The sequence below is a fragment of the Cajanus cajan genome, chromosome 11 (assembly GCF_000230855.2).
Source record: "Cajanus cajan strain Asha chromosome 11, NIPB_CcT2T_4, whole genome shotgun sequence".
NCBI classification, from domain to species: Eukaryota; Viridiplantae; Streptophyta; class Magnoliopsida; order Fabales; family Fabaceae; genus Cajanus; species Cajanus cajan.
In genome coordinates, this window is record NC_138527.1 from 34,202,975 (window position 1) to 34,218,663 (window position 15,689).

At 31.5% G+C, this 15,689-nt stretch overlaps 3 protein-coding genes across 3 annotated transcripts; 1 reads left to right on the forward strand and 2 right to left on the reverse strand.

The window, feature by feature from the left end:
- Positions 1-406: 406 nt before the first annotated feature.
- Positions 407-3,207, reverse strand: LOC109807999 (zinc finger/BTB domain protein). The gene is made up of 3 exons (XM_020370781.3): positions 2,901-3,207; positions 1,867-1,981; positions 407-646 (listed from the first exon to the last, which is right to left on the reverse strand). The coding sequence occupies exons 1-3, from the start codon at positions 3,120-3,122 to the stop codon at positions 573-575; spliced, it is 411 nt and encodes a 136-aa protein (XP_020226370.1). The 5' UTR covers positions 3,123-3,207; the 3' UTR covers positions 407-572.
- Positions 3,208-6,381: 3,174 nt separating this feature from the next.
- Positions 6,382-11,444, forward strand: LOC109809745 (vacuolar protein sorting-associated protein 25). The gene is made up of 6 exons (XM_083067050.1): positions 6,382-6,701; positions 7,056-7,195; positions 7,389-7,442; positions 7,529-7,617; positions 7,695-7,770; positions 11,066-11,444. Exons 1-6 carry the CDS (start codon positions 6,643-6,645, stop codon positions 11,185-11,187), a joined length of 540 nt encoding a protein of 179 aa, XP_082923176.1. The 5' UTR covers positions 6,382-6,642; the 3' UTR covers positions 11,188-11,444.
- A 1,012-nt stretch (positions 11,445-12,456) lies between these two features.
- LOC114916483 (uncharacterized) lies at positions 12,457-15,149 on the reverse strand. The gene is made up of 3 exons (XM_083067086.1): positions 14,384-15,149; positions 13,712-13,993; positions 12,457-13,162 (listed from the first exon to the last, which is right to left on the reverse strand). The coding sequence occupies exons 1-3, from the start codon at positions 14,492-14,494 to the stop codon at positions 13,052-13,054; spliced, it is 504 nt and encodes a 167-aa protein (XP_082923212.1). The 5' UTR covers positions 14,495-15,149; the 3' UTR covers positions 12,457-13,051.
- Positions 15,150-15,689: the final 540 nt, after the last annotated feature.

Sequence of the window (15,689 nt, forward strand, 5' to 3'; positions counted from 1 at the left end):
AGAATTTGGACTCGAGAACCTTTCTCTGAAGAGAGATGTTATACGTTCCGAAAAAAAGTCCCAATGATCCTTCGAATGCATGATAAAACAACATTTGGCAAAAAAAAACAAAAAAAATATAATATTCATTATCAATGCATCGATTAATTTTTCAGCCTTTCTATTCAGAGGCTTTAGCATGTTTCTTCTCTGACTTGTCCATTAACTATTCTTCTTCTTTCTCTATTATTTCCTTGTTTTCTGCAGGCACCTTAGATACAAGGTTTATCACAAACTTATGTAGTCATATTTAAAACTTATGTAGTTTTAAAAAAAAAATTAACGTGTTAGAAAGACTATGTTAAAAAACATGTTACTGGCACTCCCTCTAGGGTCTTGCTTTGGTTAAGATAATGAAATAATCAAATTGTCACGCATGCTGCTCAATTTGTAATCTCATATATAATTGAAATGGATAACAAACAAGGTAAATGATATCACGAGTGATCAAACAGGAAAAGGTTAATCATAAATGACAAGTCTATTCCTCTACCAAGTTCTTTCCCTTTTCAATTCCCATTCCTTTTGTGTCTTCAACGAACTTTGCGAACTTTATCTTCCTGTCCAATGCCCAAGGATTTCTGGGCATTTGCAATACCTTCGGGATCTGCAACATACACCATATTAATAAAAACGGGGCAACATCAAAGATTAACAAATACCCGCTTTCCAAAATAAACAAAATGAAATACTAATCCAGTGAAGAACGCAGAATTACCACCGATAGCTTTTTGACTATCATAGATCATACACATTAATATGATCAGTCAAATGCCAAATAAAACATAGACAAACTCAACCAATTTAGAAGGATATATAATGTATAATGAAAGAGAAAGGGCAAAATGGTTTGAGACTGCTGTGCACATATAAAGTAGTAAAGGTTAGCACAGAATAAAGGATTGAAGGCTTTGCTAAGAGCAAAGGAGAAAATATTTGATTAAGTGAACCTATGTTTGAAGAGAAATGCTAACGATATACTTTCTAACACACCTTTGTATTATTGATTGGAATCTATTGAAAATCATAAGATTTTGTAAGTTTCTCCCCTAATTTAATGAGTCTCACTCATGTTTTGTAATCTCCACTAAAATTTAACTAATAATAGAGTGTATTAAAAGGAGAGCATTGCTAGTACTCCTAATGTTTTAATTGATGGAAAGAGATTTATTAGAAAATATTACAATAACAATAATAAGAATCAATAAGTCCTGATGCATCTACTTCTTTCTCACCACAGGCCAACCTAGTGGTTTTGATGGAAAGAGATTGACTGGAAGAATAGGTAATAGAATGGTACTAATTGCCATTGCTTTGAGTTGCTAAAAATTAAAATAAGGCGGAACTAAATGAAACTTAATAAGATGCCTTTATTTTTCTCCACCAATTCGGAAGCATTATGAGATGGAATCAACTTATTGTTTACTAATTACTTATCATTTTGTTCACTTTCCAAATAATTGAACGAAAACTTCTATCACATCATAAAATATCCAAACGACCATTTGGTTATTTTTACTCACTTCTACCACATTTAATTTCATCCTACCCAATTTCATTCCACTTGGCATCAGATAAACAAACAAAGGCTAGGACTTAGCTTCATCATCATGATACAAAAATATCTAGGAAGCATAAACATTTCAGAACTAGACTAGAAAGTGAGGAAGGGGAGAATTACGGTGGGCATGCATTTGGCCTTTTATTTCTGTTCTTTAAAAAAATGAACAGTAATGCTTAAAATAGTTGGAACAGTTTGGTTGGTTCTAAATATTATATTCTATTCAATCCTCAGCAATGGAAAAAGGAGCACGAAATGTAACATACCAAAGAATTGTGTGAAAATGCGCGTGAAGAAGTTCAAGTTGCGAGAGACATTGTATGCCATGACAGGAGGAAGAGGTTTGACCACAGTGTCAATGCTAAAAACACGTTGAAGAAACTGCATTATACAGAAAAATACATTAGTCCAAAATTTGAAGAATACTAATGCTAAATCAATTCCACAAAACAAGAAGGAAATGATCCGTCGTGTGTTTTGGTTATCACTTCCGTCCAACTAAACCCACGTTTTTCTCCTGATAACACTAAATACTACGTACTCCATTTCATGCTTTATGATGAGTAATTTGCAATGAAGCAATAGACTTCTCAAACATGCTATTAGTCATTGGGTAATACTTTTATGACTACTTATATAATTTTTCATTAGATTAAAGACTACTTGAGTTGAGAGAGAGTGAGAGAGAGAGTGTAATACCAAATTAATGGTTTATTCAATTGCAACTCATAAGAGAGAATGTATCCAAAGGAGCGTGTTACATGTGTAGCAACACCTGTTACTAACATTTCTCTTCTACTAATATGTAAATATGATAAGAAAGGGGTAGCACTAGCATGTAACAGAAACACATCTATGGTGAACATAAGAGTAGCATCAGAGAATAAAACCAACCTGGATGTTTTGCAATTTATAATGGTCAGTTAAGGTCCTAGAGCATGAATCTATGAGTCTTTTTAGATAAATTTCTCAATAAATATTTCACGAAGAAAAAATAAAATAAAATTCTCGAGAAGTTAAAATTAGCTTATACTTATGTCAATTTGTACATCCTCTCTCCAACAAATTTTTTTTCAAAATCTTATTTTTATCTTATGCATAAGTTAATTTTAACATTTAAAAAAGTATATTTCAATTTATATTCATATTCTTTTTCTTCTAAAAATTCTTCATATTTACTTACCGGACACATAATTCCCCTTTCATGGTCGATAACGATGTGGTTTTGATTTTGAATTAGAACAGAGAGAGGCAATAATTAAAAATCGTTACTAGTGGCAGTGTTGAGAAATGAAAAAACCTGGAAATTGCGCTGGAAGCTGTAGCGTAGCTCAGGATCAATCTGGATGGAATCGTCTTCGTGATGGTGATGATGATGGGACTTGGAGCGAGGAACGTGCATGGTTGAAGTGCCGTCAGCCTGGCTCGTCACTTTCAGCTTCGCATCTTTGAACTCTTCGCCGGCGTCGTCGCCCCTCCACGGCGCCGATGACATCAATTGCTTCTTCCCCTTCTTCGCCATGCTTCCTAATTCAACCAACCATCACTTCAAATATAAGTTATAACCTTATCGTTTCTCTTCTGCTTCCTAATCCTTTTCCTTCTTTTTTTTCCCCACACAAAGCCCAACTTTATATTGGACCTCGCTATTTACACTTCCATGTTTGCTATGTATACTCTCTCTCTTCTTTTTTTTTTCTTCAAAATATCTTTTATAACAAAAAAATATAAAAACCTTATCCTCAATATGCAACAATCTAATTTTAGTATCAACTTTTGTTAAATCAATTAGTGTTAAAATCAAATTTTATCGAACTTTAAGTCTTTAATTTAATTAAAAAAATGATTTTGAGAATGATAATTTTAATATAGTTAATGTCAATATTTTTATAGAAAAATTTATTTCAATTTGTTTAATAAAAAAAAGATATTTATTGAACTACTAGTCTCTTTGACAAATTCTCATAAAGTGTGTTATTCTTTATATTCTTATACGGTGTGGTACTCGAGTTCAAACTTGTCCCATTTTCATAGGAAGCATGCAGTGTCCTCATCAGCTGCAAATCATTCACAATAGTTTTATAATAGTCTCATGAATAAAATATAGTTCTCTCTCTATTATCAGGAATACAATAACTCTCTTTTGTCACTCTGTTGTCTTGGAGTTGAGTGGATGATTATTGATGGAATCATTCATCTAACACCTCATGAATCTCCTTATAATGGGATTTCACTTTTTCCATTTATGACCTGTGCGAGGACAATAATGCCAAACTTATAAGTGTTAATAAGAATAAGTAAAGATGTTGTCAGCTAGTAGATAAATTTGACGTAACTTTTTTTTCTTTGGGCTATAGAAGATAGTAACAGAAATTCTTGGTTTTCAGAAACATAGCAAATGAAGAAAAAGCACCTTTCTTTCTTATTGTACTGTTTTCAATTTTTGGCTTCCTACCCCTCAAATAACAATACCGCGTGTTGCATTTAATAGAAACCACTTTGTTTATGACTCTGGATGATACAAATACTCAGAATTTGTTAATCTTTTATATTATTATAATACTTATACATTAAAAAAAAAGTTTGTATTCATGCATAAGTCTAAAGTGTTTATCTTTCTTTCTGGACTTGATAAGAATTCCTCACATAAAACACGATAGTACAAAATGAAACGAAGAAGATTATTTGAGGTTTTAACATATTCAGAAAAGAATTCAAATTTTCAAATAATATCTAAAATATTATTTAGATTTAAAATATTATTTTTCTTTGAAGATATTGAATAGAATTAAAATATATTTATTTATTTTTATAAATTTGTTTCATCTTTTAAATTTAAAACATTAGGTCAATAAATATAAATTATTGACATGCTTAAAAATCATCCACCTTTAAAGGAGGTCAATGTTTTTAAATGAGAGAAGATTCATATAGAAAAAGGTTTATCAAGTTTCATCATAAAATTTGTTTCAAAGGTTTTAAAGTTTCATTTGTCAAAAAATAACTTGTGAGGAAGGTATATCAAATTTTTTTTTATTAAATTTGTATCAAGAATTTTCAAGTTTTGTCATAAAATTTGTTGAGAGAGTTTTTAAGTTTCAACATGAAGAAAGATTTTTTTTAAAAAATTATAATATATATTGAGATAAATGAATATTTTATGAGATTGGACTATGTTGAATAATTTTGTATAACTTTTTTTTTATATAATATTTTTGTATATTCCATCGTCGTAGCTAAAGAAAATGAGATTTTTTTTTATTCTCCACACAACCTTAAAAATGAGTAATTGAATTTTTTTTTTAATGTGTTAAGCTATTTAACAAATATAATAGAGAAATACTAAGAAAAATCTAGGCATATCAAAATACAAGTAATCTTTTACTTGACTAAATATCATAATCAACGAGTTCAATCCCATATAATAAAGTTTTCATTCTTGAATGTGAGATAATTTTTATACACGCTCTCTTTCTCACATGGTTATTTTTATACAAATTTTTTTTCTTCAAATTTTAATATTTTATGATACTTTTCTTTTGAGAAGACATTTCATGATACATATCTTTAAAACATTTTATATAAAATTGTAATCTTTATCTTATTTATTTAAAGGACATTTATTATTTTTCTTAATTTCATTAACTAATGTTTCTTTTTTCATTCAACATTAATAATTTTTTTGCAAATTATTTGTTAAACAAATTTGTATATATCATGTTAAACTTTTTTTAAACATAATTTTAGTCTTTGTAATTTTATCTTTTAGTTCTTATAATATAAAATAGACATTTTTTTATTTTTATACTTATATTTTATAATTTTTTTAGTTATTACTGTTAACTTTTTTTATAACTTTGCTTTCTTGTTAGTGAAGTGATCTTATTAAATTTACATAAGTGATGATGATGTATTTAATTTTTTAAATGTTACTTAATGATTTATTATGCAACTACTAAGAATTTGATCATTTATCTGTATAATATTCAATCATAATATAAAAACAAAATATATGTGTAACTGGATATTAATATAACAAGTTGTGGGACTTGGTGGTTACTCAATATCTATATGGGGTATTTACTAAATATGTTGTAACCATTGATACTTCCTATGCTATAGGATTGTTATGGAATGATTCTTGCAAAACATTTGAGTATTACTTATGCTTTTTAATATATATACAATATCTATTATTTTGTTGACAATTTTTTTTAATTATAATAAATATTGTTTGTCTACAAAATTTTCATTTTTTCTCTCTTAAACTATTAAGTAACATATCATCATTTACAAAATCAAATACACCATCATCACATGTATATAATAAACTTATGTCATTCATATGAAAATAATGTTAAAAAAATTAATAAAATATAAAGGTCTAAAAAGAAAAATACATTATTAAAAATATATTTTAAATTATAAAAACTAAAAAATAAAGTCAATAAAATTATAAAGACTGCAAACTATATTTTAACCAATCTTCTTTTGACTATTGTAGTCAATTTAATGATAAGAGTTAAAATAACATACACACTATTTTAAGATGAAATTCTTGCATCATGATTACAATTTCATATGATAAAAAAATAATGTTATTATGATAAAAAAATAATGTTATTTCAAGTAATTTTTACATTTAATTAGTATTGCAACTGTATGATAACATTTAATTAGAATGAACTAACAATATAATAATTTTGTTAACTTTTATTATTCTTATTATTATTATTTAATCTTGTAAAGGTGCACATGGGTACAAAACGCTGTCGTTTCTTTTGCAACGTTGTGCTTCTGCATCGGTGATCTTCTTCCTCCATCGTTATCGTGGTAGGGTTCTCAGAGTTGCAGTTTCCCTTCATTTCTTCACCCTCACTCACATCAACGTCTCGATCCCTCCACCAATTACCCGCCAAATCAACAGCATCGCATGACACGCTACGATATTTCGTTACGTGCCTGCAAGTAATTAGCTGAAAAATTATTAAGCTTCTGAGAAGATCGTTAATCTCTGTGCATAGCATTGAAGCACTTGAAAGATGCAGAAATTGGGTGACTTCAAACTACCACATTTCTTCAATTACCCACCTTACTTCACGTAAATTCCCTTTTTATCCTTGTCTTTAGCTTTTTTATGCTTTGCAATTTTTTTCTTTTTAATTCTGCTTTGTTATCAATTTTCTTCTAAGTAATTTATTAGATTTCAAACTAACAATATGATCGTTTATTTTCCTCCGTGAATAACAAAAATGCTTTGTTGTCAATTTGCTGGGACCTTCCTATTGCTTTCATTGGATATTTTATCAGGTTGCTTGTGATATTGTATTATTGTTGTGTGATTCAATTGTTTTGCCTCTTTGGTTTGCAAAGTTCGTTGCTTAGGGTTACTGATAAGATTATTGAGAGTGAGGTAGTAGTTAACCTGTGGTTCACCTTTGTTTCTACCTTTCAGTTTGCAGCCTGTAAGAGACACAAGAGAGAAGCAGATACAACTATGGAAAGAACTTATTTTAGATTATTGTAAAACACAGAAGATATTTGTAATTGGACTTGAAGAAGAATTTCCTCTATTTACAAATCATGTAATTGAAAGTAAGCTCAAAATTCCTGCTTTTGTGTCATTTTATGTGAAGTTGAGTAGTCCCATAAATGCTCCTTTAGTGTTTTTAGGTGAATAAATGCCCCGCCAGTTTTTTTTTGGTGAATAAATGCTTCTTTAGTTTTTGGTCTTGCGTATTTCTGTTTTTTTTTGTTGTATGATTGTTTTAGATTTTTCATCCTGCAGGGTCTCTTACCCATGAAGCCAGAGCAACTTTCCTTTCAGCGTTAGTTTCTGAAGGTATGCTTCATTCATGTCTATGGATTTATAATTCTTGTATTTGGCTTAGAGAAAAATGCCTGAAGTGTGTTATTTTAATTTGGCAGGACGTGCAGAATGGATGGATAAAGGACATAGGAAGTGTCTTATTCTCTGGCATCGGATTCAAGATTGGGCTGACATTTTGATACAGTTTGTAAGTTTAGATTACTAGTTTGATAGTGCAATGGTTATTTAATGCCTTGTTATTGAATTTGCTTTAATATTGATTAGGCAAAAGATAATGGACTGGAAGATGGTGTTGTGACGATAGAAGAAATACGATCTGGGACTGAATCTCAAGGAACAGGTAATCTGTTAATGCTTATGTCCTATCTATTTATTAAGCTATAATTTGTGACAGGAAAAGTTTGACGATTATTTGCTTGTTCAATTCAATTGTCTTGTGTGTTGAAGCATGCGAGTATATGTTTAGGACTTGATAGTGGTACTTTTGTTAGGCCTTTTAAATATTATTGCTTTTCAATGTGTTTCCAATCAATCTAGTTGAATCAGACCCTTTTGAACGAGATTACGTATGTGGTTTCCGGTAGTTGAGGGATAGATGGAAATTTGAAAAGATATATTTCTTTAACTGTTTTTAGACTCAATTTAGGATAAGATGAAAAGCCATCATGGCAGAGAATCAGTATCCCAAAAAGGATTTTTGGTATGACCGTATGAGCTGTGTTAAAAGAATTCAGGAATTCTTCAGTTAGCCTTACGTTCTTGTTGCTTTTGAAATAGTATTTAAAGAAGTTTATGCTCTATTTTTATCTTTCTTAAGGGTGATTGGAAAGTGAGTGAGCAATGGAACAAAAACAAAGAAAACTAAAATGCAAGGGTCATCATGGGGTGGTTGACAGGTTTCTAAGATTTGGAAATTTTAAGATCTAAAACCAGTTTTTAGTTAGATTCAATTTTGTTATTTTTAGTTTTCAAATTTTAATACCATATTATCGCTTATTACTTCCTCATTGAAGTCATTTCACGGTGATGGGATGATTGGTGCTGGTGATACTAGTGGTGGGAGTGGTGGCAGTAATGTTGGTTTACTTGTGAGTTGTGACAACAGTAGCGGGGGTATTGGTGGCAACAATGTCTGTGGTGGAAACAATAATGGTGTTGGTGGCAGCGGTGATGACAAGTGCGGTGATATGCTGAGTTTTTCTAGAAAGTTGGAGGAATTGAATGATTTGATTTTACAACTTAAGAATTAAAGAGACTAAATTACTCTTTTGATCATTCTTTAATTGGTTCAATTTGGTCTCTTTATTATTAAAAGGTTCAATTCTTAAAAATAATGCAATGTTGTCCTTTCCATTCAATGTAGACTAACAACGTTACTTCATTGTACATGTGGTGGCACATGTCATTTTTTTAAATGGTGCCATTTGTACAAAAAATTAAGGGACCAAATTAAAACATTTAATAATAAAGGGATCAATTACAACCAATTAAATAAATAAAGGGACCAAAAAAATAATTTAACCAATAAAAGACTACTTATTTTTTGTTTTAAAAATTGAGCAAAAATTGATACAAAATTGATTTAAAAATCAATTCAGTTTCCTTTTAACCGAACACTTCTGTTTTTGAATTTTGTATTTGGAAACCAAAAAGGGGAAACTTGTGACTACCCCAAATGAGCCCTAAATTTAAAGAATTTAATTTTGTTCATTGTCAATTTTGGGTTACCATAGTATTAGTATGAAGTATTAGAAGCAGTGACTAATCTCTTCTAAAAATTGTAAGGATAATGTATTTTCCTTTCAACATAGTCTATTTCTATCCAAGATCAAGATTTGAATTATGAGCAACTCTAGCAGTTTAAAGAGACTAAATTTAAAGAGATTTACCATACCATCAAAGCTGTTTAAAAAGCTATGTCAATTGAATGCTTTGATTATACAACTAAAAAGAAAGCTACCTTTTTTGGTTTTAAAAATTAAGCTTAAAGTGATTCAAATTTTGTTTAATAATCAATTCATTTCCATTTTAACTGAACATTTCCATTTTGAAATTTGTATTTGGAAACCAGGGGAGAAAACTTGTGACCACCCCAAACAGGCCCTAAATTTAAAGGATCTAATTTTTATCCATTGACAATTTAAAGAGTCTTACTCTATCACCAAAGCTGTTAAAAGTTGTACTGCTAGGGAAAGGCTCGATTACTACTACAATGACATTACAGTTTTCTGTTTACTGACAACATAAAATGTCTTGCTCACAGTAGATCAAATTTAAGTTCAATATTAGAGCAAAAAAAAGAAAAAGGACAACCTTTTCTATTGGGAAAAATCTAAGTCGCACATCGACTAGAGATTAAGAAATTAAATAGTATATAAGTGGAAAACAACCCTCACTTTACTAGCCGGTTTTGTAGGGTTGAGTTAGACTTAAATCTACCATTCTAAGATGGTATCAGAACTATCTTAGATTCTTAAAAATGAGCCATCTACCATTCATTGATACATGCACCATGGGCATGAGGGGGTGTATTCAAGTCCTGTCAATCTTAGATTATTAAAAAAAAGGTCACCTACCATTTATCCACGTACTAAGCCCAATAGTGCTAGACGTGAGGGGGGTGTATTGAGAAAAACACAAGTCCCACATCGACTAGAGATTAGGCAATTAAATAGTATATAAGTAGAAAGCAATCCTCACTTTACAAACCGGTTTTGTAGGGTTGAGTTAGGCTTAAATCCATTATTCTAGATTTTCCCTTAAGCTTTGAAAGGATGGAAAGAATGTTAATTTGTTTTATAGTTTATTCTCTCATTGTTCGTGTTACTATGCTATTAATTTATAATTAACATTTGAATAATGTAGTACCTTTTATCCTTGCTTGCTTGTTGCATTCCCACTTGTAGTTGACTTGTTTTGTAGTGTATAGTTCTTGGGTTACATCCTACCCATGTGTCAGTAACCGGTTCTTGTTTTGCCCTGTGTGGGAAGTGAACCACACAGAACCCAGCAAGGCTATTGATATGACTGTGATCCATTAGTTACTATTATATGCCACTAACAATGGCCCGTGGTGTTCGTATATTAAAACAAAGATTTAAAACTCCTTGATGCACTGAATTAAAATTCTGTTGTGTGTTCTTGTAGCATAACTTAATCTAGTTTGTGTAATTTGATGACATCTATGGCAACCTGCCTGCTTATAAGGAACATCTTATGGTGCTAAGTAAATTTTCCTATTGCGAGTATTGACCCCTATCCTCGTCGTGAAATGGGAAGTGTTTAACTTCACCTTGAGTGTTGTCACTTCTCTTTATTTCCCCGTTTATAAACTTTTTAGGCTCTTTGTATTATAAATATATATTTTCACGTAATCATTTAATCCCTAGTTAATAGAATGACATTGGAACAATTCCTATAATTTAAAGATTAATTAGGACGAGTTAAAGTGTTTACGTGCTAAAGAGATATGTCATAGTAGTTTTACCCTTTTCTACCATTTTTGACCGATAAAAGAAAAAGAGATGTCATACAGTTCAGGGAGATTGAATACTCTTTTTCTTAATATATTTTAGTTATTTCCTACGTGCTGGGCTTTGCAATTGTTTTGACTCATTATTTTTTATATTCCACAGAGCTTCATGGAATAGATCGAACTATTTTGAATCGTGCACTGAAACTATTAGAACAGAAGGGAAAGCTTGTGGTCTTTAAAGGAACTTCAACTGATGATGAAGGAGTTAAATTTTCTCTATAATTTTGTGTTTGAATCATCTATTGAATCTTGGGGTTTTTAAATATGTTCAACAGGAGGAATCTTTTGGTATCTACCTCATGAGTTTGTTGACGTGCAAGATGTGTAAGAAAAAGCTGTAATTAATTGCTATTGAATTTCATTTCGGGAGCTTCGTTAAGAGTTTAGTTTTGTAGCCATTCGTGGTTAAATTAGTGAAACTATGCTGCCTGAGAAATCATGAAATTCATAAATAGAAGGTGGCGTTCCATTGTGCCAAAAAAATTATCTTGGTTTAAAAAATTGATGCTGTTGTTACTATAAAAAATAATGATATGCTGTTTTTTCAATGGTTGTATATGTCTGCATCAGTCCATCAGTTACTCGTACTACTGCGAACAGTTACTCGTACTACTGCGAAGTTGTTTTCATAAATTAATAATAGAATGATTTTGAATGCCATTTAGTTTTAAGTCTTGATGAAAGCACCAGTTGCTTTTAGAGTTTGGCGTTAGCAACCATGATTGCTCCCCTTTTCACCATCACAGCATTCATAACATGTTCTGCAAAGTAAATACTATGGTGCTGAACAACTATAAATCAAATAGAACACGGTTATGATTGCTTGAATGGTTAAGAAAAATTGTTATCGCTTTCTGTCTGAGTAGAAACATGCATCAGCTCAAACCTCACACAGTCAGCCTGCCAAGTGACACGCCGAAGCCAGACCACATGTCGTTTAATGTTTTGCGACTATTGTGGCATACACGGAATATTATTTTCTTCAATTTTTTAAAGTTGTTTTTTACTTCAATAATAACTAATACTTTCATCGGATAAATTATCAGGTAATTTTAAATCACGATTTTTAATTAGTTTTTACGTGATATATATAATTGAATTGTATTTGTGGTGGTTTTATCCTTAGTTCGATCCTGTAAATTATTCAATTAATTCAAAATGATACAATGAAAGCTAACTTGAACAAAGATTGAACCATTTTCTAACATATAACATCATCAGAAATTAAGAAATTAATATAAAGAAACATATGAAAAACACTAATCATTTTGTAACAGCCATCTTAGTCACTAATTTGAGCACCTCAGAAATGAGGTCATGAACAGAAGAAGCTGACAATGTAGGCACCATGTTAGAACCATTTATAACAGAAATGATAAAGGGCTTCCCAAATTTGGCTAACTCCAATGTCATACAAGCAACTGCATGAATAACAATTGTCACACATAGACTTAACAATAATAATTATGACAAGATTTGGGAAAAGATAAGTACAATATATATTCACACTAAAATATACAACTAGAACTTTCTTTCTTCATTCTCATTTTCATCCCATTTTCTTTTTATCCATATTTTTCTTCTTCATTACATCATTTATCATATATATTACTTTCTCCTTCTCTCTACTTTCAATGCGTCCTATTTTAATTAGGACAACTATTTCATTTGAAATTTTGTGTGGATTTTTTATTATTAAATATTTAAATCACATTTATTTTACACACATAAAACCTGATCACAATGTTTATAATAGTAATTTAATATTTATTTAAAATTTCATATCACTGTCTAAATAGATTACAACATCCTAACATATAAAGATACTTTATGTTGTCCCAACAAAGATATGGATATACAATGGTTTATTATAAGTTTTACTTTTATGGTTTGAAACAGAATATAGACAATAAACTAATTATAGTGGTTAACCGTTGGTTATTTAGGAATAAAATATGCCACTAACAGTCGTTTAACGAGAAATGCTTCGTAACACACTTCTCCATATTCTCTTATAATGATTAAATTATATAATACAGAAATTGGTTACTCAATTGAACAAATTAAAACTTTAGATGTATAATAACTACATGCCTGGGCCAAACGTGACGCAAGTGCTTGAAGAGAACTGCTGTATTTCTCTGAGCTTATATGTCAACAGTGCAGCAATACCACCACCAAGCGAGTGTCCAACAATCTATATGGAAATTATAATTATAAAAAAAAATAAATCAAACATAGGGTTTCATGAAATAAAAAAAAAGAAATACCTAAATTTAACTATAAAAAGGGTTAGGTGGTTCCGCTTTTGATTTTAGAGAGGTTTACTGGATGGATGAGGTCATCCCTCAAATTTTGGACCAATATTTAGTTGCTGATGTAATGTCATCTATTTCTTCAGTAGAATAAAGTATCCACTTGTATCCATTCTAAGCAAGAAAAAGAATTAAATGTATTTTTTTCCATAAAAATTTCACAAATCTTGTAACAAAACTTTCGAAATTAGATATTTTCTCACTCCATTAATAATATAGGTAATTGTTAACGTATTAGGTTGATTATTAACTACATATATTATATCATGTAATCCATATGGAACATCATCGATGTAAGTCAACAATCAACATTTAATGTAAGAGATTAACATGTTATTATATACAAGAGGTACGAGAATTTAAATATTAAATGATAAAATGAATTTTAAAAGTTAGATTAGGAAGTGTATAATTTTCCAAGAATGTAGTACCTTGATTTTGAAGTCGGGATGAAGTTGAAGAGCATCAAGAAGTACAGGAATGCAACGATTTTTAACCCATAAAGCTGCAGCAACCATACCACGGTGTGCATGTCCTGAAACCTTCTTGTTCCCACTTTGCTCACTGCCATGGCTGTAAATGATGTGTTCGAAGGAGATGGGAGCACACAGTGCATCTGTCAACATATCTCTCAGGCTACGAGTTCCTCGGATGAACACAATCAAACTTTTTGATTTTTCGTCACATATAACTATGAAAGCAGGCCTTAGAATCTGGTCACATGCATCAAAATATCACTGCAATAAATGTTACACATACAAAAAATGTTATTATAGGTACAATATATATATAGGTATATGTTTATTTGACATATATTTACACATAATTTTAGTGTTAATTTTGAAAGAAATTTAAAAACATATTTTGTGTATCACTATAGTCTATAGCCACACTTTTTATTAATATACCAACATATATTATAGTTATTGTGTGGATAAAAATAATTTTTAGTGATATATATAATGTTAATATTAAGTGTGTATCACTATATGACAATTTTGTTGTAATGTATGACAATTTTGTTGTAATGTATTTTTTAAGTTAAATACATGTATCCATAAATATTGATTCAATTTTTATACATAAAAAAATGAAATATATACCCGTGCTGTTGTCTTGCTTAGGAGCACATCCTCCTCGTCGAATGCAGCGAACCCTTTTTTGGTCGTGAAAAGCATGGTCCGTGTCAGCAATGTCTTCAACTCGTGTAACATCTGTAGAATTTCAGGGGCTTTCAGTTGTACACAATCGCTTCTTTCACCGCATTCTCTTGCCACTGTTTTCTTACCCTACATTTCAAAAATTCAGTGCAGGGTTAACAAGAGGTAAAAATACATATCCAACTGCATGTGACACGTAGAAATTACATGCATGGTGAGGAAAAGCGGCCTCGTACCTCCATGTGAGCGTGCTTCATCGCATCTGCTAACATGAACACTGCGTCTAGCAAATTCTTCGGCGCTTTAAGTGGCTTCCGTTCAACCCTCGCTGCCATCGTCTCACGAGAACCAAGAAGGTTCCAAGCTTATATATATAACAAGATATATATTTCCTTCAACTGCATGCCAAGTACAGTGCGTGTGACCTTAATTTATATAGGAACACCGCTACCACAACCTTAATTGCTTCTATGTTATATGACTAAAATGCCCTTTCTTCTTCTTGGTTGGCTTCAATGTTCATCGTGCACATTAAGAATGACAAGTTACTTAACTCGTATATAAATTTAATTATACAATTCAGATGGTAATATGGTAATGTTCCTGTGTTAGGATACACACTTCAATTATCCTTGTTGTAGTGGGTCTGATCCTGGGTCTCGGTCTTCTCGTCCTATCCGGGTAGTCCGAAATGAGGGGGGGTGCCTGCAAAGACACTCCAACGCTCAAGTAAGTGCTCGGCGTAATAAATGTGGTAGTTCAGAATTAAATGCATACCTTGTTGAAGTCCTATTTATAGTGGTTCTTATTGGGCTGCAATTAGGGACTCGGCCCCGGAAAATTAGGGGTTTAATCCTGTGCATTATATTAATTAATCTCTCCGTAACCATCTAGATGATGTCGACAGACTCGGTCGACTCCACCGACCCGCTTTACCCATGTAGGGTTGGTCGGCGGGTTCGGGTATTCGGCGTAATCAACGATCTCGGGAATTCGGACGTTTCGGCTACTATACGGTCAACGATCTCGGGTATTCGGCCGTTTCGGCTACCATACGGTATACAACCCCCGCAGCGTCAAGGATGAGGAAAGACGAAGACGGTATGGAGGAAATTGTGACGTGGTATTCGTTGTCCAGGAATAAGGGTCGGTATAGGAGTATGTCGATGCTGTCTTGATTATGCTTGGGTCGACCTTGACCATGGGCTCCAGCCGAGGTCTTTTGTGGGCGATGTCTTGGCCGAGACAT